This window comes from Vipera ursinii (assembly GCF_947247035.1).
Source record: "Vipera ursinii genome assembly, chromosome: 1".
In the NCBI taxonomy this organism is placed as follows: domain Eukaryota; kingdom Metazoa; phylum Chordata; class Lepidosauria; order Squamata; family Viperidae; genus Vipera; species Vipera ursinii.
This window is the reverse complement of record NC_139512.1, coordinates 93324334-93347557: the sequence shown is the minus strand read 5'-3', so window position 1 is coordinate 93347557 and position 23224 is coordinate 93324334. Positions and strand designations below refer to the sequence as shown.

Below are 23224 nucleotides of genomic sequence, written 5' to 3'. Positions count from 1 at the left end.
GCAGCTAATGAGTAGGCTGGCTTGGTCACTCAACAGCGAGACACTGGTGAAGCGGGCACAGCAGCGCTTGCACTTTCTGCATCGCATGAGAAAAGCTCATCTTCCTTCCTCTGTCCTGACCACTTTCTACAGGGGGACGATCGAGAGCACCCTGTCATACAGCATCACAGTCTGGTTTGGAAGCATCACTGCTTCAGACAGGAAGCCGGTGCAGAGAGAGGTGAGGACGGCCGAAAAGATCATTGGCAGTTCCCTCCTGTCCATCTAGGACATACCACAGAAGCGTTGCTTGAGCAGGTTTCCTAAGATTGTCTGGGACACGACACATCCTCTTCACAACCTGTTTTCCTTGTTACCTTCTGCATAAGTCAGTTTGGACATCTGGTAATTCCCTTTTGATGATTGGTGCTAGACATTGTTGTATAATTTTAAGTAGATTCTGGTTGATGTGAGGGATGAGAGCAATTGTGCGATAATTGGAGCAATCTTCAGAGTCACCCTTTTTTGGCAGTGGAATGAACACTTGAGAGTTTCCGATCCTGTGGCCAGGTGTTTGTTTACCAAATTTTCTGGCACAGATCTCTAATGACTTTGGATGATACAGGTCTCAGTAATTTTGCAGGGATGGTGTCAGCACCTGGAGTCTTGTTGTTGGGAGTTGGTTCATCCCCTATACGACCTTTTTCTCAAAGGTGGCTTGTTCTAGTTCTACTTCTCTTTCCTCATCATCCTAAGGCTGGGCCCCTTTGCTATCTGCATACAGGTCTTCTGTATATTCTTGTTGTCTATTCTTGATGCCTTTTTGTCAGACAGTTCTTTCCTTTGCTTTTTTTTTAAAATGATGCCTTTATGAGCAATAAGTGGTGCTCAGATCCTTTTGACTCGCATAAATGCATTCCTGGTGTAAGCTTTCATGTAGTCTGCTTCAAGCTGTTTACATCGCTCATCTCAGTAAACTTCATTGTCTTCCTTGCTTCCCTCTGGAAAGCTGCATTCAGTTTTCTTGCTTCTTCCCATCTGCCTGCTGCCTTGGCTGTTTTTCTTTGCTCAGCTCTTTTAATGGTTTCATCTGAGAGCTATTTGCACTTTTTCTCTGGCTTCCTATATGGTATGTGTTGTTCTGCAATTCCAGTAATGGTCAATTGAATTTCCTGCCATAGTTCATCAGAAATCTTCTCAGCAGTGTCCAGTAGCTGAAACCAATTTGTACATATAGTAGGGATTTTGGTGACATCAGACTTCTTTGATTTTAATCTTTGCCATCAACAATTCATGATCTGAACCATCAGCACTTGGATATGTTTTAACAGCAAGGACTGAACTGGTCCATCAATGACTGCATAGGACATTGTCGAACTGATTATGGTGAAGTCCACTGGGTGAGGTCCAAGTGTATAAGTGGCGCTTGTGCTATTTGAACATCTGTTCATGATCCTAAATCATTTTTCTTGGCAAAATTGTACTAAATGACCACCTGCATTGTTTCTCTCACCTAATCCATAATAACCAGTGATGCCTGCCTCTGCTTGTTTGCCAACTTTTGCATTGAAGTCACCCCGAATGTAAACAGTTGTCTTTTTTGAGCACTTGTGTCAGAGTTTCTTGGACTATGCCATAAAAGCCCTCTGTTTGGCATGAATTCTGATAGTAATAATTTGGTCATTGACAATTGAAAAACTTTCCACTGCTCTAGCAAGTTTCTTGCTTACAATAAATGCCACTCCATTTGTTTTCTTAGTATCATGTCATGAATAAAAGACAGTGAAATCCTCCGACTGGAAAAAGTCATTATCTGACCACAGGAGATTAATTTCCAACCTGATCGTCTCTCATTTGACAATATCTAATTTACTCTGACTCATTCCTCTGACATTCCATGTGGCCATCCAGTGTATCTCTGTACAACAGAGACATTTGCTTATGCCACTGGCTGCCTCAGCAACTGGGAATCCTGTTGTCCTATTGTTGGGCACCCTATCCGACATGTCTGAGACCTTTCCATAAAATTTTCTTGGCAAGTCTTTTGCGGATTAGATTGTCAGGTCTTTCTCCAACCCTGTAACTCACTTTTTGATAGCTTACAGAAACAGCAACTGCCATGGTCCTTGTTAACCCAGACGATTACTGATCTGGTATAGGATTCTTTTTCTGTTGTCTCATTATGTTAATGGGTTTGTGGATACTCTTAGTCTGGCTCCTCAGTTGAGACCTGTCTAGCTTCGGTGACCCTTCTGATATACTACCTTGTGGTATACCTCCACAATAGCACCCAGTCTTAACAGAACACACAAGCCCCTCTCCTGCAACAAGGTTATCCATATGGAGGAGAAATAAATAAGTAAATAAAAAATGAAAAGAATATTTTATCATTATATCCGTCCATAGTTAACTTTATAGTGATTCATTCCAACTGTCCTCTGATAATAATTGATCTCCTGACAATTTTTCTTTTATTCCTGAAAAAAAAATAGTTTAAACTGAATATGTTAGTCATTTCACACTAAAGGTTTCATTCATACTTATCCTGGTTTGATGAGATTGCAGAATAAACTATGAATGTAATTAGTACTATACCATACTATGATGAAAAAGATATTCTAGCCATTTGATGGAATCATAGTCTAATGTGAGAAAAGACTACCTATAAGTCAAAACAAAAAGTTGAATTTAAAACTAGATGTACTAAATTAATTTTTAAGGAACATTCACATAGTCACAGAGCTACTCAAAGGGGCATAAACAGTGGTGGGATCCAGCTGGTTTGTACCACCTTGGCAGAACCGGTAGCTAATTTTTTGTTGCCCAGGTCCAGAATGGACTTCTGGAAGCGGCATCCACACAGAGAACTGGTTATTCACATATTTGAATCCCACCACTCGGCATAAAACAAGAGTTAAAAATATATAGTAACAAAAGAAGAACCAACATGATAAAACAGTGTATGGTGATATCTTTATTGCAAAGACTCATTAAATCGATTAGGTGTACACATTTCAGTGTAGTTAAAATATTATTTGATTACTGAAGACTAAAATAACTCGATTTGCCCTGGTTTATATCTGGTGTTAGTCCCTCTTTGTTCTTATGGATGTTTAAGTAGAATTTTATACATTTATTCTGGTCATTCTCCTGTACCACTAGTTGAAAATGTGCTTAGAAATACCCTGTAAAATGCTTTTAGTTATTTTTTTGCTGATCATTATTGCAGATTAGGTTGTGAGATTTTTGTATATGTCTCTGCTTGGTCTAATTATGTTGCATCTTGTTTGGATATTGGGAGAATATTAAGGAATGTGATGTCACTAACACAGGTAACATATTTCTTCATTTTTAATCTAACGCAGGGGTGTCAAACTGTCAGCCCGCGGGGCTGAATGCGTCATGCCAAAACCACGCCCACCCAATTGCCAGCAATAGAAAAAAAGTCGCGACACGTCATGTGACGTTGCAAGTTTGACACCCCTGTTCTCCAGCATGATAGATGGAGAATCCACGAATGGGTTAACTCTGTCTTCCTGCCCAATTAGACTAAGTCTGTCAAATTTGCCACGCCTCTCCTGGGCCAGGATACCTCCCAGTCATGACTTAGTCTGTGCCCAGAATAGACATGATAATTTTGGCTCCCAGTTTGCAGACTGAATTCATTGAGCAGGTTGTATGGTTCTTTACTTTCCATTTGTGAATTCTCCATTTCTCTCTCTGCGCTGGGATCAGCGCAGCTCCTAACTGCTCAGCAGATTTTCCTCTCCCTTTGGAGCTTTAAACTCCAGGAAGCAATTGGCTTCCCAGCCACTGCAGAAGGCCGTCTCCACAGGCCTCAGCCTACGTTCCTTCTTCATCTCTCAAGCTGCGCTGGGATCAGCGCAGTGCTATACTGGGTAAAGGTGCCCTTCTTACTCTGCAGTCTCCAGGAAGCCCCAGGCCTCCGTTCCCTTATCGTGGCGCGCTCGTTGCAGGCGCCATTTTGGAAGCCGCATGGGGAGGTTTTCTCTGGAAATCCTCTGCTGTCTTTCAAGCATGCCTGTAACAGCTTTCCTTACCGGCTCTCCCTATTGTCAGCCTAACCCTCCTGAGAGTTTTCCTCAGTAGCGGCCGCCATTTTAGACACCACTATCGCTCCAGGTGCGGCGTGTCTGTGCCAGCCGCAGGGGCGTGGAGTGCACAGTTCTTTGAGCTAGGAATTAGAGCATATTGCCACCCACTGCTTGACTTCATAGGTAAAGCAGTCACAGGGGTTCTTTTATACTTTTTTTCTTCCAGGCACTGCAGAAGGCTCTGGGACCAGAGCTCTTCTTTTGACCATGGCATCAAGGCTGTAGAGCGATAATATCGCAGGCCATACATTTGAGGTTACAGTGGCCATCAGTTCCGGCTGTTCCTACAACATCAGGTCCAATCACCTTTACCTCGCCTCCCTACTTACATTCTCTGGACCTGATTCGGTGGCCTCAATGACCCCATCTTATCTCTCCCAGTCGGGAGCTCCAGACTTTTCCAATCTTATTTCTCCCGCCCAGTCTCCTCGCAGCAGAGTATCGTTCTCTGAGGAGTATGACCCAATGGACCGGCTGCTCTCAGAGGATGAGGATCTTGGTCCAGACCCTCCTCCCTTTGTGGGACTATTCGATCCAGCGCTCTTCAAATCATTGCTCCATAAGGCCAGCGCTATTGCTAAGATTGATCCTGACCAGGTTGCCCAACCTGATCCATCCACCAGCCCCAGGACTTAGGCAAGTTAGTGGCTGCTTCGGAGTACATGGCGGATGCGTCACTACACGCTGCCAGATTCTTGGTTCGAGCCATAGCCTCCAATGTCACTCCTCGGAGGCTCAAACACTGGTGAGCAGATGTTAAATCCAAGTGACGCTTGGCTGTCCCGTACTGTGGTGGTCAGCTGTTTGGAGAGGCCTTGACACCTTATTTGGTGGAAAACAAGGACAAAGGTAAGGTGATGTCTCACCTCCTTAGATGGGCAGATAGACGGCCTACCCCGTACACCCGTAGACAGTCTTTCTGATCAGGGTCAGGATCGGAGTTTGCTCCGCTCTCCCGTTCCTTCCTTCCCAGGTCAGACCGTCAAGTTGACCGATCTGGGACCAGAGGCAGACCCAGGCCACAATTTCAGGCCAAATGGCCCTTTCAAGGCATAGCAGGCCGTCCCTTCAGAAGATCCAAATGACTTCAGGGAGCCCCTCCCCCAATTGGTGGCAGATTGACTCTCTTTGCTCAGAAATGGGAGACCACCACCACAGACTCCTGGGTCCTCAACACAATCAGGTGCAGCCTGTCTCTAGAATTTATGTCCAACCCCCCAGAGCGCTTCATTTCTTGTCCACTGTCAAAAAATCCAGTCAGGAGGGCTCTCATGACAGAGGCTATTCGGCACCTCTTGGAAATAAGGGCCATAAAACCAATACTGGCTGGATAGCTAGGAAGGGGGTTCTATTCCATCCTCTTTGTCGTTCCAAAGGCCTTGGGAGGATGGAGTGCAATTCTCAACCTAAAGGGGTTGAACTCTTATCTTGCATAAAAGAAATTCAGGGTGCAAATGTTATAGTCCATCTTGGCCAGCATCTGGAGGGGAGACGTCCTGACGTCTGTCAACCTCATGGAAGCATACCTCCACATCCCCATCCTTCCCAACCACCGGAAGTTCCTCAGGTTCTGTTACACAAACCACCATCATCAATACAGAGCCTTACCATTCGGCCTCTCGTCAGCTCCAAGAGTATTTACAAATATTTTGGCGGCACTGGCCACGCATTTGAGGTCAGTTCCAGTACGCATTCAGTGCTACCTGGAAGACATCCTCATCCAGTCCCTTTCTGTTCAGACGGCTCAATTGGACCTGGCCTTGTCTATCAAGACCCTCCAAGACCATGGGTTCTTGGTGAACTTTCAAAAGAGCCAGACAGTTCCCTCAACCCGCCTTCTTCGCCTGGGTGCGGTCATAGACACAAAACTATGCAGAGTCTATCTATCTTGGGAACGTCAGGACAGCATCTGAGCCCTGGTCCTCCAGGTCCAAAGGGAGCGTGTAGTTACACTGGCCATTCTCTCCTAATTGTTAGGGAAGATGGTTTCCTGCATGGCAATAGTGCCATGGGCCATACTACACTCCAGGAACCTGCAATGGTTTTTGCTCCTGTTTCAGAGACTGGGCACCAGCTCCTCCAACCAAAGGGTAAGGGTTCCGTCTCAGACCCTAAGATCCCTCCAGTAGTGGACCTCCCCAACGGTAGCCAGAGGCTCATTATTCAAGGAGCTCGTTTGGCTCACCCTAACTACGAACGGCAGTTTGTTCTGCTGGGGAGCACACTTAAGGTCACACTTGGCTCAGGGCCGGTGGTCCTGGTCAGAACTGAAGCACAACATAAACTGGTTGGAGCTCAGAGCCATACATCTGGCCCTACGCCACTTCCCCAACAGGGTGGTGAGACAACGTCCTGGTCCTCACAGACAAAAGCCCATGTGAACTGGCAAGGGGGTACCCGTTCCAGGTCCTTTATGGCCGAGGCCCAGTTGTTGGGATCCTGGGCAGACCAACCTCTTCTCCCTCAGGGCCGAGCACAACTTGGGAGAGGCAAATCAGCAGGCGGATTTTCTGAGCAGTTTGACAGTGGATCACTCTGAGTGGCACCTGCATCCCGATCTCTTCGGGGAGATATCGGAGAGGTTTGGTCATCCAGTACTGGATTTGTTCGCTTCTCCAGTGAACTCCCAGCTTCCAAGGTTTTTCTCCCAGTTCCCCTGTCCAGGGGCAGAGAGAACGGATGCCCTCCGCAGTCCATGGACTGTGGGCTTGCTATATGCATTCCCACGTCTCCCTCTGATCCCAGCGGTCATCCGCAAGATACTGCAAGAACAGGCAGAGGTGATATTTGTTGCATCACACTGGCCAAGACGGCCATGGTTGGCCGACCTCGTGGGCTTTTTCATCTCTCCCCCATGGGGGATTTCTCCAGGTCGCATTACACTCAGCCAGGGAGCTCTGCAACATGCAGAACCCCAGTGGCTCCAGTTAACCGCCTGGCACTTGAATGGCGGCTCCTGGTGCGTGAGTCCTATTCGCCGGGCGTAATTGCGATGATTCAGGCCTCCAGACGGCCTACAACAAACAGAATCTATGACTCCACTTGGAGAGGTTTCTGTCACTGGTGGGCAAAGAACCAGTTAGATCTCTCGGCTATTATCATTCCAAGGATTTTGGACTATTTATTGGAGGGGCTCAACAAGGGTTTGGCACCCAATACTATCCGCAGACAAGTGGTGGCTCTATCCACGGTACTTACATGTGGTAATTCAGAGCCATTGGCTCAACATCTTGTGGTACGCTCATTTCTCAAGGGAGCGACCAACACCAAACCACCCGTGGTTCACCGGTATCCCTCTTGGGATTTGCTGCGGGTCTTGCAGGCCCTTACCTTACCTCCATTTGAACCCATCAGAACCTGTACACTGCGGTTCTTGACAATCAATGTAGCCTTCTTGATAGCCATCATGTCGGCTAGACGCATTTCTGAACTGGCAGCTCTCTATCAGAGAGGACTTATGCGTCTTTCATGATGACAGGGTGGTCCTTCGATTGGATCCCTCCTTATTCCAAAAGTCAAAACCTTGTTTCACAGGATGCAGGAGGTAATTATGCCAGATTTTTGTCCTCATCCATTTCATAACTTGGAACATCAATGGCACGCACTGGACGTCCACAGGGCCTTACACCACTACTTTAAGCAGACAGCATCCTTTCGCAAGTCGAAAGCCCTCTTTGTTTCCTTTCAACCTTCTACTTTGGGGCAGAAGGTTTCTGCCTCTACTATAGGCAGGTGGATCAGGGCTTGTATTGCAGGGGCATACCAATTACATTCACTGTCTGTTCCAAGTCATATCACTGCTCACTCCACTCACAGTGCTGCAATTTCCACGGCATGGGCGACACAGGCGTCCATTGGGGACATTTGTAGGGTGGCAACATGGTCTTCGCCTTCCCCCTTCGTGAGGCATTATAAACTGGATAGGTTTGCCTCCGCGGACACAGGGTGGGACACAGGCCCAGACTGATTCCCTCCCATAGGGACAGGGCGGCTTTGGTATGTCCCATTCGTGGATTCTCCATCTATCATGCTGGAGAAGGGGCGTTGTCTTACCTGAACGCCTTTTCTCAGCATGATGATGGAGAATCTACACCCACCCCTTAGTGTCCGTCAGGTCCTGTGTCGGGTATGGGAGCCAACATGTCGGACTGTCGTCAATAGCTTCGCCTTCGTCGTGACTGGGAGGTATCCTGGCCCAGGAGAGGCGTGGCAAATTTGACAGACTTAGTCTAAATGGGCAGGAAGACAGAGTTAACCCATTTGTGGATTCTCCATCATCATGCTGAAAAAAGGTGTTCAGGTAAGACAATGCTCCATCTAATGTAATGAGCTCCATTGGAATAAAAATTAGTATTAGATTCAATAATTATAAATGGGAGCTATGAAAGTGAAAATGTTTAGTAACAGTGTTCAGAAGTACCCAGTGATGACAGTTGTGTTTTAAGTGTATCCATTCCCATTCCACATATCTTAGTTATGTCAAGACTGAGTTACTTTAAAAAACTTTACATAGCATTGACTTTAAAGAATCGTTGAAAGTTGACTTGGCCTAAAATGTAAAGACAAGAATGTTAATATATATTATGCATGTTCAGTACTGACTAATATCTAAGGCCATAAATGGTGTAAAAGCAGTTAAGAATGACAAGATATACATCTTTGATCTGTTATCAGTATTATAAGTACTTTGCTATATGAAATACTAGCAGTCATTTTCTTGTTGATTTTTTCCCCCAGTTGGTAAAAACATTTTTATTTAGGCACCTTTTTGTCTCTTATTGATCTTGTAAAAATAGGAACGGCATTTCTCTGTCTCTATATTTCCAAATTATTTATTTTTATCTCACCTTTATTAATTTCATAGATAAGTCAAAGTAGAGAACACACCTAATATTCCTTTGTCATCCTATTTTTCCCACAACAACCCTGTGCAATAGATTGGCCTGGCAGAGAGTAACTGGCCCAAAGCCACTCAACTGGCTTTCATGCCTAAGGCAGGACTAGAACTCACAGTTTCTAGCTTTGTGCCTTAACCTCTAGACCACAGGTCTGCAACCCGCGGCTCTGGAGCCACATGCGGCTCTTTCAGCTGTCTCCTGTGGCTCCCAGTCCTCTGCCATGTGCAGTCCAGAAAAAAAAGTGGGACTAAAAAAGTTCAACCAATCAATTCAAATATGCAGGGTAGGTGCATATCTCGCCTTGGCTCCACTCTTCAGTCAAACCCTATTCTGCGCATGTGCGCACATGCCGCACATTTTTTGCGGCTCCCAGTTTTTCCTTTTGTGAGGGAACTGGTTCCGAGTGGCTGTTTCACTGTTTCAGGTTTCTGACCCCTGCTCTAGACCAAACTATTGCATTGTGATTGAATATACAGTGATTTATAACAGTCATAGCTTAAGTGTTGCTTGTGTAATATATGATATACATATCTCTGCAAAAATGAATAATTACTGTGCTTTTCTTTAAACTAGGACCAACCGCACACCTATTATACTGTTATGTTGCAAGACGTAATTGGAAAGACTTTCCGACTTCTGGGGTATACCATTCAGTATGGGTGCATAGCCCATTGTGTATTAGAATATCTTGGAGGAATTGTGATGGTAAGTTGAAGTTAATTTTGATAATGAAAACAAATATGTTAGTTTTCAATTTGTTACTCTTGAGTCTACTAACATCTTTGTATCAATCTCAGCAGAAGGCAGCATCTTTCTGATATGGCCTCAGCTTAGAAACTAATTGAGATTAGGCCTGGTTAATAGTGCGATGAGAAACTAGCTTAGTATGAAGACTAAGTTAGATAGGAAGTTGAAAAAATATCCCAAAAGAACCAATAGAGGAGAATATTTGTAGGGCTAGTTGAAACGAAGGGTCCTTGGTGCTCTCTGAACTTGATTGTTTTCTTGCAGACGTTTCATTACCAGAACTAGGTAACATCATCAGTGCTAGTAGGGAGTGGGGTTTTATGTTCAAGCAGCTTGCCCTGTCAGTTTTTGTGGGACTGGTCTTGATGGTTCTTTGATTGGGCTGTTTACTGTTAGCTTGTTTGGCAGTTCCTTTATCACTATCTCACTTGGAAGATGTATGTTTAGTGGTGAGAGGAGGAAGTAAAAGAGTCAATTATCTCTACCATGGATTTGTGTCAAAGTAATATGTAGGTTAGATAACAGTTTTCTTGTAGAGCTGTCAAAGCTCATTTCAGAGATTGTAAGTTCTAGCAACATCTCTAGTAAAAGTCCAAGAACTTTGGAATCAAATACACAAATACTAATACAGTGAGGGGAAAAATTATTTGATCCCCTGCTGATTTTGTACATTTGCCCACTGACAAAGAAATGATCAGTCTATAATTTTAATGGTAGGCTTATTTTAACAGTGAGAGACAGAATAACAACAAAAAAATCCAGAAAAACGCATTTCAAAAAAGTTATAATTTTTTTGCCTCAAAATTTATTTATTTATTTATTTATTTATTTATTTATTTATTTATTTATGGACAGATGGATGGATGGGGTGTGTATGCCGCCCTATCTCCCAAAGGACTCAGGGCGGCTAACAACAATAAAAACACAAAATACAAACAATAAAAGGTATTAAATCAAATTATCCCATAAATAGTCTGATTAAATACACAATAAAACAAAATTAAGAAAACCTCCCTTCCATCAGTCCAGGTCGGCCTGTTGAAAAAGCCATGTTTTAAGGTCGCGACGAAAGGAACGGAGATCCGGGGCCATACGGAGCTCCAAGGGGAGTTGATTCCAAAGGGCAGGTGCATTGAGTATCAAATTTGACGAGTTTCAAAGCAGTCAAAGTACCACTCCATATTGTTAGTAACATTAGTTTAAATTAATGAGATTGTTTTCCATGTACTCTTAGCTACTAACAAATATATTTTGGAGTCTTTGAAATAATTTGGAAATCTTAACTTTCTTTCTTTCTTTAGTGTACAGGGCCTTCAATGGAGCCTACAATTCAAAATTCTGATATTGTATTTTCAGAGAATGTTAGCAGCCACTTTTTTCGTATTCAAAAGTACGTTGCTGTAATTCTTTATAGTTTACCTGAACAAGTATTATTATACTTTTTGCTAAGGAACCTGTGGCTTCCGTTATCATTTTCCATATTAGAATTATTCATACACTTTCAGATCTTCATTCTACAAAAATAAAAAGAATAACATTTTATGGTTGATGGAAGCTTTCTTTACTGTACTTTCATAGTGCAAATTTAAAGGTTATCTTGTCCTATTTTGTAATGGATAGCTAGAGATTATCATCAGGATGCAAAGTCAGAATGCAGTTATCTCCAGAAGTGTAAATACAATACTATTTTTTTAGTAGTTTATGGAGTACTGAATGTGTGCATAATGCTGAACACTGTGATAAAAGTCTGGGTTGCATGCATTAAGCCAAGCATTTACAATCAGATACTTATCGCTTTGGACAACAATTCAAACATAGCTTGTGGTGAACCACAAGACTTAAAAGTAACTGTGAAAATGAAATAGTTGTGTTTCCAAGTATAAGCTTATGTCCTAGAAGTCACCTTAGCTTTGTTTGAATTTTAAATAAGTTACTTCTTGCCAAAGTTTCCTTATGGTCATGGAATTATTACTGCCTATCAAAACAGGATATTTTATCTAGTACAGGGACCCCAACCCCCAGGCCGCAACCCACTACCGGGTTGTGGTCTATTCAGAATTGGGCCATGTGATTGGCTGGCTGGAGCTGCTAGTTGATCTAGTTGAGCTGGGTGGGTACATATGCTGGCCACCACTCACATGGGCCAGTTCCCCTCTCCCTTCCCCCAGTCAGGCCACCAAGCCGCAAAGGTTAGGGACTGCTAATCTAGTCTTTTGGTTGGCAGGTAAAAACAACTACCTTCCCATCTGTCACCTAATACTGCAGCACTGGAATTCTCTTGCTCAGTAGACTAAAAGCAAAATAATCTGAAGTGCTGGAAGATGTGGGCTACATTAAAAAAACTTTCTACCACATACCTGATTTCGGGTGAATTTTAAATTGTATTTTTCACTAACAAATTGCTAGATGCTGACTTTTCCTTATGGCCTTTCCATAGAGGTGATATTATCATTGCAAAAAACCCAGCTGACCCCAAAACAAATATTTGTAAAAGAGTAATGGGCCTGGAAGGAGAAAAAGTCTGTACAAGCAATCCCACAGATTTTATAAAGACCCACAGTTACGTAAGTATTAATTTTGCTTTCAAATCTTTCCTGTCTTGTAGTGGCATTTTGGTTTTCATGCTTTTAATTAGATTTCATATACTATAAACGAATTTCCTGCATTTTTCTCCCTCTAGTCAGCCTTTTGCAAAATTTCTTTTGAACCCCTCAGAAAAGAACTGAAATACAATACAGAGACTGTAGCGGGGGGGAAAAACATGAACAGAAACAACCCTGCATCAGCACTGTTTTGCACTAATTGCAATCTTAATGACAATGTGAAACATCTTAGTATATTAAGAGTTCAATCTTTATGTCCTGGTTTCTTAATATGACAGATGTTTAACTTTTAAATTTTCCAGTCGCTTTAGTTACGTATAATGTTCACCTCTTTCACTTATGATCATTTAATTACTTATTAGCTTTGAACTTTTTAGAAAAGTAAATGGAGTAGGTTCTTTATATGAAATAATAGGCTGAACATTGGATGGGAATTAGGAACAGTGTAGCCCTCCAAAATTAGTCAAGTAGTTAGACAGATTTAGTCGTAGTCATTCTTTTGTGTACCAGAGACTACACAAAAAATTAAAGATTCATCTGCTGGTTGCTGTTATTAATAGATCATTTATTGGAGGGTTTCCAAATGTAGTTTCCTGGTAGTGATGTGGACAACTTTGCTGACGATGGCTGGATTTAGTACATAGAACCTTGTACAATACATTATTTGAGTGAATAGGATATTGAAGGAAAAATGTGGAATACATCAGCAGCATGTTGTTCATTTTATAAATATAATACAGTATGATATAACACAAATCTGTTCTTTTAAACCTTGTTTTAACCTCTTCCTTCCAATCATGGTGGTATTACTTTTTTCTTTACTAATGGTGGACCTGTCTTTTTTATTTTAACAGTTTCAACTGTTTAACATTACATCTGATGAATTTAGTTTCCAAAGTCTTAAGGTGTTTCTTGTTCTTCTACATGCATTTTTTCTATAAAATATAACTTCGGTTTTTAATATATAATTTATGCATATGTTTAAACCAGTTTTTAAAAAACTTGTAGACATAGGATTGAAAAGTACTTAGCAGCAGAAGATGTTAAAGCATACATCAAAAGTTTAAATAGCTAGTATGATTTACTCTAAATCAAAGTATATTTACACATTATACTCAGAATAGCAGAGTTCAGACATTAAATAAAATAAATTTTGGAATACTTTTGTTGTTTTACAGTACTTTCTTGTGCACTAATCACAATCTTTAGAACAGTATACATAAAGAACAAAAACATTTTATATATGCTCGTGATTGAATAATATATACATTGTATTTTGTTTACTTAATATTTATTCAGTTCCCATTGCCATTTACAAACGAAAGTTGTTGCTTGAATAGAAGAGACATGTCATTTACTGCAGGCAAGACCTACATTAACAAAACTGTTTTATGCAAATAAGTGATAAAAAGCTGATAAACAATTTCATTTCTCAGCAACATTTTACTGATGATCAATTACTGCACACTCTTAATGCCCTAGCAACAGCTGATAGAGAAAAATGTTTACTCTATGATGAAGTTAAATTCATTCTGGAGATGAGGTGCGCCATTATCCTGTGGCTATATCTAAAGCTAACAGTCTGAAAATTGTGCTATGTTTGAGAACAGGTCTCACTCAGCAGTTTGTTATAACTATAGATTAATTAGCCTTTAATAATCAATACTTAATAGGATGTGGACAAGTCATTACCTTTATTTCAGTATTTTGGAAAATATTCCAATTTAAATTGGAGCTGAAGCAAAATTTTAAAAAAATCATATCTGAAGAATCACATATCTGATAATCACAGAACTTTCAATTTGCAAACAAAATATTATGTCCTTTCTCTAGGAATAAAACCCTCGAAATTTCAGGCAGTTCAGTGTGTGAGTGAAAAGAGAGTATGACAGATTGGTATAGGGCAGGGGTAGGCAATGTTGGCTCTTTTATGACTCGTGGACTTCAACTCCCAGAATTCCTGAGCCAGCATGGATATATGGTACATAGGGAAAGGAAAGCACCTGCATCCTTCCCTTTGCCTATGCCTTGTGAAAAATGAGTGAGTGGGCTCTTAAAAGGAGCTGTACAGGTAGTCCTTGACTTACAACCATTCACCTTTAGTTACCGTTTGAAGTTACAACAGCACTGAAAAAAGTGACTTAGGACCATTTTTCACAGAATGCCAGGATTCAGGATTCGACCACAGAGCCACAATAAGCCAAGTGGTATCTGAAAGTCTTAGACAGGATGAAGAATGGGGCTGGGAGGAGAATGTGGAGAGTCTTATTTTGCCTGTCTTGCACGGCCTCAATATTACATAGAGTGGCTGAAGAAGACTGGCAGCTAAGTACTGATAGTGAGAGGCAATTGAATGAGACAACAGTTGAGCAGAGGTGGGAGAAAGACCAGAAGAATGGCCATTTTGGTGGCCAGAGAACTGCTTCTGGAGGACCTCCAAAAATATGAAAGCCAGAAGAGACTAGCATTGCAAATAATCCAAATGATCAGTTCCAAACAATGTAGATATTGCCCCATATCAATAAGGGCAATAAAAATCCAGAGAGAAACCTGGAGATCTGAACAGTATTATACCTGATTATGTCGCCTTACCAACAGTAGATCCTTATTGGTGTTAGAGCATACGTATGGATAGGAATGAAATCAGACACATAGACAAGTTTATACAGTGCTGTGTATTACTATATAAGCTTAGTGCAAAATATATTTTCAAGACTCCTAGTGAATAAGTATGTATCTAAAGCAACTAAGCATGAATATGTACAATATTTACAATATATCTAAGTATAAAGGTAAAGGTTCCCCCGCACATGCGTGCTAGTCGTTTCCAATTCTAGGGGCCGGTGTTCATCTCTGTTTCAAAGCCAAAGAGCCAGCGCTTGTCCCAGGACGTCTCTGTGGTCATGTGGCCGGCATGACTAGACGCCAAAGGCGCACGGAACGCTGTTACCTTCCCACCGTAGTGGTCCCTATTTTTCTACTTGCATTTTTACGTGCTTTCGAACTGCTAGGTTGGCAGAAGCTGGGACAAGTAACAGGCGCTCAGTCTGTTACGCGGCACTCGGGATTCGACCTGCCAAATTGCCGACCTTCAGATCGACAAGCTCAGCGTCCTAACCCACTGAGCCACCGCATCTATCTAAGTATATAGTCTACTAATAAAAATTAACCAAAGTATTTAAATGTTTATTCCTTCACTTTATAAGACCAGTACTCAGCTGCTAGTTTCTTCCTCATTCCACTTTTGCTTATATCGGTAAAGAGTTAGAAATTCTAATAACTTCTCTCCTTAACACATTCATGGCCAGATATCTAGGACCTGAACCACATGGAGTCTAACAACAGTCTGGATTCCCCCTGGCTCTTTTTGTAGGTTCATTCTTAGGCTTTAGCTGCTCCAAGCTCCTTCCTAGTTCTCCCTGTCTGTGGATCATCTAATCCTCATTCTCTCGGCTGTCGCCTCTTCTGTTCCATGTCTGATCACCTCTCACTCCAATTGCATCTCCCACCACACAAAGAAGACCCCTCCGCCCCATTATGTCTACCTACTGTGGCTTCTTTTATACTTCTTTCTTTTGAAATCTACAGGCCAGCTTGCAAGTGGTTCTACCGTAAGAGTTCAAACTTTTTTTTCTTTACTGTGGAATTGCCAACATATCCAAGCTGTGCACCTGACCACCACAGAGAAAAAAAACCCCTGACCTAGACAGTTGGATGTAACATTTTCTTCTTTCAGGAAAGTTCATCTTTCCACAGTTGGTGCTAGGAAAAATATTAGCAGAGGAGATGGCAGCTGTCCAGTCAACTGGTATCAATGAGCACATGAATTGGGGGTTATGGATGGACAGAGGAGAGTAAATAATTTAAGGATTTCAAAAGTCAGAATTATAGGATAAAGAAAAATACAAAAGAAGACAACTGAAAAATAGAAAACAAATTGTAACAGCAATAGTTCTAGTTTACAGTATAAGAAAGCTATATAAGATGATGGATACTATATAAGATTAGAATAAGAGCAAAAGTAAGGCAAACCATTCAATGTAGAATCAAATTTATTCTATATCGATTTATTATAATAAATGACATTTTCCTAGTGGGTCTGTGTCTTGTCTGAGTCCATCCATCCCTGAACCAAGACATGGATTGTTTAAAAACAAGTATGGTCAACCTGTTATTTATTTATTTTATTTTATTTTTTATTTTAATCCCATTTATATCCCGCCCTTCTCCGAAGACTCAGGGCGGCTTACAATTTAAAGCACAAACCAATGTGCTTAGCAATAGCCTTCATTCTATGTATATGTCTGCTTATTAGGGCTTTCGGGGGGGGGCCAAGCCTAGGGGTGGGGATTGCACAATTAATATAATCTCTGGGATAAGATCTGTTAAATTTTCAGGTCAGGTTTCTTCAATCTGGATGCCTAGCAGAAGTATGGATTTCTAAATTTCCCCATCTGCATGATTATTGCTGATAATCCTGTGAGCTAAAGCTCATGTCTGAAGGGCATCTAGATTACAGAAGGTTGTGCTAGGCATTATCAATTCTTATTTAAAGGTGGGAAGAGAATCACAAGGGACTTGGGTTTCCTATGTCTAACTCATGATTATATGGACAATAACTGGAGCACAGCTTTCATTGGTCAGTGGTTTAGAATGGGAAGAGAAATAATTTAGCATTGAACAGGACATTATAAAAGGAACCCAAATTTGCTTACATTGGTAGAAGCTAATTTTTTTAAAAAAATTAGACATTTGGAAGATTTGGAAGAGGATTACTGATAAGAACTGTATTTTTTTTCTACTTACATATGCTGTGAATGATGTGAATTTCAGACCTTCTGGGCAGTTGCAGTGGCAGATAAAAGACATTTTCACTTTTATAGAGCCGAAAACCTCCAAGTATAGAGGAACTAATGAATGGATTGGCTCCTCAGAACTCCTCTCCGCATCAAGGAGAGGTCAAGGCTCACCCACAAGTTTGCTCCATATTGACTCCTCTTCCAAAGAGATTGTAAAAAATGCAATCTTCAAAGTTCTGGGAAGGGGGAGACAGCTTGTCTAAGTAACAATTTGGTGTCTTCAAAGAGTCACTGTGTTTGCCCATTTCTTCTCTTAACTAACTTATGAAGTTGCTTATTATTGATTTATTAGAAATTAACAATCTTCCAAAGTCAGGATTTTATTACACAGAGAGAATCTCATTCTGCCTTATATGAAAGAGCTTCATATAAATCTAAAAATTAGAAAGCTTTAATTTTTGGAAAATCGCAGAAGAGGAACTATAATGTGGATTTTGGAAAGTTAAGTTAAGGATCTAGGTAGACTTGAATGGATATTTCCTATGAGGAATTTAAAATTTTATAAATAAACGTATAAAGAAATTGAAATTAATGTAAGAAATTCTCCTGTGGGAGTTTTGATGATTGGAAAATAAACAGATGATTAGAAGGGACTTTAAAAGTTGACTAGAGGGAACTAGACAGAATTAAATATAATTAAATGGGAAGTAATTCAGTAATGGAGCAATACTATTGACTATAGAAGAAATTAAGGCTATTTAGGAACAATGTATTCAGAAACTACTTGCTTGATACTATAATACAGGATATAAAGTACAACAAATTCTATTGAATAAAAAAGAGGCTGAGGCTGATTTGAATCTGGATTTGAACTTTAAAAAGCCATATTACGAAAGTCACATGGAAGAGATGACATGATGGATTTACAGTGTATTTAATTATTAATGGGATATAAATAATCAGGAGAATGATTTGGAATTTTTTTTTTAATCTTGGATTTACAAAAAGTGTGTTAAAAACGAGGCAAAGAGAAAATGATAAGAAATCAAAATTAGGATTTTATTTGACAGGATTAACGATCAAGGTTTTTAAAAGCAAGCAGGACTATAAGGTGAAATTTGACAGAGATTAAAATATGTATGTTGTGGTTTCAGATAGCTATTAATGAGATTTCTTTTGAGCCAGGACCAAATGACAAGACTTTAAAGATCTGTTTGTAAGTGGGAAGAGATTTATTTTATTTCTTAAAGAAAGTGATTGAATTATAAAATGGATTTGTTTCAAGGTTAAAATATCTTATCTTACTATTTCTGGTAGCTCTCAATAGACTTTTGTTGATTAGTACTGAAAGATGTGTTTTTACAAATTGATTACTGACAAGGGAATAAGAGATGTTTTTTAATTGAAATATTAGAGAAGGTGTTACTGAAATGGTTTATAATTGTCTGGAGGGTGAAGGAGTCATCTTTTATATTTTTTTCTATCTCTTTGCATCTTTTTTGTTACTTTTTATACTTTTCTGTTTGTAGTAGTGTTTTATCTTTGGATTTATAAACTTTAATACAATTATTTTGACTCAGGCTGTTCTGTTAACTTCAAAACTGAGCCAACTCGTTATCCCTATCCATTATTGTCCTAATGCTATCCATTAGGTATTTAATTCCTTGTGGACTGGTTGTCAGATACATTTTCCCAACATGTTTAATGCTCTCTGGTTATGTTGGAAATTGTATTTTGTCTTTATGATTTCCCAATGCCTTTGTAATAATAAGCCCCTCCCCTCCTCACAGACATCATCTGGCTTTTTAAAGTAGGCTCTTCATGCTATTAGGAATGTGTTAGTAGCGCCTCCAGCTGATTGCTAGGGTTTGAAGATACTTTATTTTCTAGACTTGTGTAAACTGTTTCGTTTGACACACACCTTTTTTAAGGTAATGGTAGAGCAAAATATTAGGGAGGACCTCTTTCCCTTGGGAACGTTATGGATGAAGTTGGGGTTGGCATTTGAAACCGACTTGTTAATTTTTCTCAAAGAAGGATGCAGGGAGTTGTTTCTTAAATATACCCCCACCTGGAAGCACATGTAAGTCTGCCCCTTAAGTTGGTATTAATCGTATTTCCCTTTTGCTTTTGAGAAATGTGTAGGGATGGTAAAATATCTGGAATCACCATCTCAAAGTACTAACGGATGCATTGCTGTTTAGAGGATAAATGGCGTTTGGATTTGTGTCCACCACCACCACCACCACTTCACAAGAGCCAGTCTTCTCATCTCTTTTTGTCTCTCGTTCTGCCTACAACACTCAACAACCACTCTTCACTCTTCCTTATCTTGCCATCTTCCAACCAACCAATCTTCCAGTGCCTGTTTTTTTCCAGTTTCAAACCACTTAGCTATTCCATCCCCACCAAATTTTCCATTTTCCCCCCCTTGTTCAGTCCAGTTCATCTCATTCTGCCAACCCAAATTTCCTCTCCATGATTCACCTCTTCCTTTCATTTTGATCTTGCTCTCTGGGACAAGGAAGAATCATTTTTAGTTTTTATTTTCATTCATTTTAGAAATTCATCTCCAAGTTCTAAAATGTTTTAACTTCACAGTATATACAAGTCCACAGCTGCTGTTGTGTTAGTATGATTGATATAAAGGAATTTCTTTATGGCTGAATTCCTAGCATGTTGTTCATATGTGGTCCATATTAAAAGGCTTCTGTCACATTGTAAGGTCACCATTATTAATGTTTAAATTATAAGGAGGGATTGGCTGGTTTGTGATGGTCACTAATACAATATTATGTGTTGTGAATCCTGCCTGCACATAGAATGAACTGTGATATTAATTAGAACTTTGACAAGTCTTCTCTGATAAAATGACGAGATTATTCGTAATTGATGTCACAATCAATTACCATTTAGTTCATCAGAAGCTTACTAACTGGTCTAGCCTTAGTGCTGGCCCCAGGATGTTGATGAGTGTGTGGCTGCCCTGCTCATGCTAGTACTGTGACATAGAGCAAGATTTTCACTCAACATCCTAAATTAACACTCTTAAAATCTATTAAATAAATGAATGTTACACTGGCCTAACCTAACATCTCCATTTGGAGATTTTTGTCTGTGTTGCAGTGTTTTGGGGAGCCTATGACAATATTTATTGGGTTTCCTCCCCCTGAATCTAAAAGTGTAAAATTATTCATTTACTGCAATCATATAAAGAATGAAACTAGGCTGTATTAATTGCACTGCTTTTCACCTACATATTTGTTCTTTAATTTTAATATTTCTCAGGTACCTAAAGGACATGTTTGGTTAGAAGGTGATAATCTCAAGAATTCTACAGATTCCAGGTGTTATGGTCCTGTTCCATATGGATTGATAAGAGGACGAATTTGCTTTAAGGTATATTCCTGCAATCTAAAATGTGTTAATTTAACAGTTGTTATAGTCTTTGGGCTTAAGCTATGACAATGAGACATGTTCATTAGCTAGTGAAACACAGGGACCAGGGTGTTAAAATGTTACAAAGAACATGATCTTCTTAAACAAGATTGTGTTTAAGCCTTTACAAAGTATTAGTTAAGTATCTATATAAAAATATTCATGCAGGCGTGCGCACACACATACACACACACACAATCTTTCTCCTCTCAACAATCCTTTGTTTGATTTCCTTTTTTCACATATAAAAACAGCAGTATGTTGAACCGTCATTTTTTTTATTTTGCAGCAAACGTAACAATACTAAATATACTAGTTTGGATCCAACAATTCACACAGTGGGGCTTCCCACCCTGCTTCCCAAATATTACAATGTCTTCCTTGGTAGCATATATGATATAATATGTAGAAAAACGGTGACCTGCCTTATGCACAAGGGGGCGGGCTTTTTCACTTCCACAACAGGTACTACAATACTGCTCATTCCACACCTTCAGCGGCTCCACTGCTTGCTTCTCTTCAGTTATTCCTACTGGCTACTGCTTTTCTTTAACCAGTTATTGATTTCTAAGAGAACCTGAACTCTAATTCCTTGTTTGCTTAGTTGATTCAGAAATCCTCAGCGAGGGATTTGCTAAAAGCTTTTCAGAAATCGAAGTATAAAATCTTCCAGATCAATATTTACATGTTCACAGTGTCAAATAACATAAATGGCTGTAGTATAAGGTTTTTCCTTATAGAAGCCCTCCTTTTCTTCCTCCATATCAGGCGTGTGTAACATGCTTTTAGTGTGATTGATCATTTTATAAAAATGGTTTTATGCCATTCCCCAAAAACAGAACACTTTAATGATAGATATATTTTTAAAAATTATTTCACTTCCTGCCTCAGCCTGGGTGTATTCCATCTGTATTGTTTCTTATGCAATTGTAGTTAGCTGGTTAACTCTCATATCATAATATTTATTCACAATTCACCTATTTCTTTTAAATGAGTGTCTGCCTAAAGAGTACCAGTGATTTTTTGATGTATGAAGAAAGAAAACAAATACTCCATAACAGTCATACATACATCTTAAAATAATGAGAATTGGTCATACATATGCAGATTATCTTAATTAAAATATTTAGCCTGAACAGAAAAAAACATGAGAATATTAAACCAATATAAACATTCTAATTTTCTAAACAATTTAATATATCATCTGAAATCTTCATCAATCACCATCGAGCATGTATTTTTGCTGTGACATGTATCCAGAGAAGCAGTAGAGATTCGAATTATAATTCATTCCAGATAATTCCAAATATTTTACTTATTAAATACATATTTCATTCCAGAAATTCTCCAACAGTGTAGTTTAAGTGAAGAGCATATGTAAGTCTTATCTGTGCTACTAGACTGTTTAAAATGTTCAGTTTACTGCATTAACACTTCAGTTGAGTTAGAGAAAAGCTAAAGGATAACTGATGCTCAGTATGTTAAGTAGTTGTTTATTTTATTTTGCAGCTTTGGCCTTTGACGGATTTTGGGTTTCTGCGTTCAAGTCCCAACAGTCACAGGATTTGTAAAGACTAATTGATTTATGTTGTCATCTTTTTTTAACCTTTCAAAAGTGATTTATATTTTTATATTCAATAAATAATGTATCATGATTCAGGATTATCTGTAATTTTTAATTAAACAGAGAGCCTAAAAATTATCATATATCTTTTCTCTGAGAATTTTCAGACACATTCAACCATTTGGAATGCAAGAATTGAGCTATTCTTTACTATTCCAGCTATTTACAATACCAGCCGCATTGATGTATTTCCTGGATGGCACATCAAATAATTTCTATAACTAATGAACATGTGTCACAGTTTACTAGTGAAGCATCTTCAACTTCATTTTTGGAAACAGTGTATTTTCCACCACATCGGCACGTGAAAGAATAACAGTGATCATCTGTTGAAACAAAGTAAATCAGCTTCAATGATTTCTCATATACCACTAAAATGCTTATATTGAACAGAACCTGAATTAAATATTTAAAGTAGAACAATAATATGCATAAGAAAGGGACCTATAGTATAATTTTATATTCCCACATGGAATGAAGTCAGGCAATACCACAAGAGAAAACATATTTTCAGTTGTGACTGAGAGAACTTTGTAAATGCCTTGTGTAGTACAGCTTTTCGCTATTTCACAAAGCCTCCAGTTGTGGTTGAGAGACAAGTCTGTAAATGACTTGTGTGGTACAGCTTTTCCCTCAGCCTTCCAAGGGGCTAAGAGGCGAAAAACATGGTAAAATACCTGTAACTTAATTCACAGGTATGCTTACAATCGCTTGCATATATTTACAAAAAAATATTTTGCACTAGTAATTGAAAGATTTTCTATCAACATATCAAGTCAGTTAAATATCATATACACAATAAATCATTACAGAATGCAATTTGCTGCATACCAAAACCGTATCAAAGCTGGGACAGTAAAAAAGAGCAATCAAAATGCACTAGTTTGTTATGACTAGAAAAGAATAATGAAGGGCAGTGATGCAATTATCAAGAACTGTTTCTTTTTTACCAAGAGTAAATCTAAATTACTTAAAAGTATTTCATACTACACAAACATTTACCTGGTAGAATTTGCGCCAA

The 23224-nt window shown here is 39.6% G+C and overlaps 2 protein-coding genes across 3 annotated transcripts in view; one reads left to right on the top strand and one right to left on the bottom strand.

Annotated features, from left to right (window-relative positions):
- The window catches only part of IMMP1L (inner mitochondrial membrane peptidase subunit 1), a 41454-nt gene extending 19219 nt beyond the window's left edge, over window positions 1–22235 (top strand). The window contains exons 2-7 of one of the 2 annotated variants that reach the window (XM_083349170.1): window positions 9566–9697; window positions 11041–11129; window positions 12177–12303; window positions 13197–13247; window positions 20430–20540; window positions 22089–22235. In XM_083349170.1, the coding sequence (XP_083205296.1) occupies window positions 9593–9697; window positions 11041–11129; window positions 12177–12303; window positions 13197–13247; window positions 20430–20540; window positions 22089–22157 (552 nt within the window). In that variant the 5' untranslated portion in view covers window positions 9566–9592 and the 3' untranslated portion in view covers window positions 22158–22235. Of the gene's footprint in view, window positions 1–7883; window positions 8395–9565; window positions 9698–11040; window positions 11130–12176; window positions 12304–13196; window positions 13248–20429; window positions 20541–22088 lie in introns of those variants that run through there. The other variant, XM_083349171.1, reaches the window with a different exon arrangement.
- A 72-nt stretch (window positions 22236–22307) lies between these two features.
- Window positions 22308–23224, bottom strand: part of DNAJC24 (DnaJ heat shock protein family (Hsp40) member C24) — a 45549-nt gene continuing 44632 nt past the window's right edge. The window contains exon 5 of the mRNA XM_083349172.1: window positions 22308–22529. Coding sequence (XP_083205298.1) covers window positions 22408–22529 — 122 coding nt within the window. The 3' untranslated portion in view covers window positions 22308–22407. The remainder of the gene's footprint in view (window positions 22530–23224) is intronic.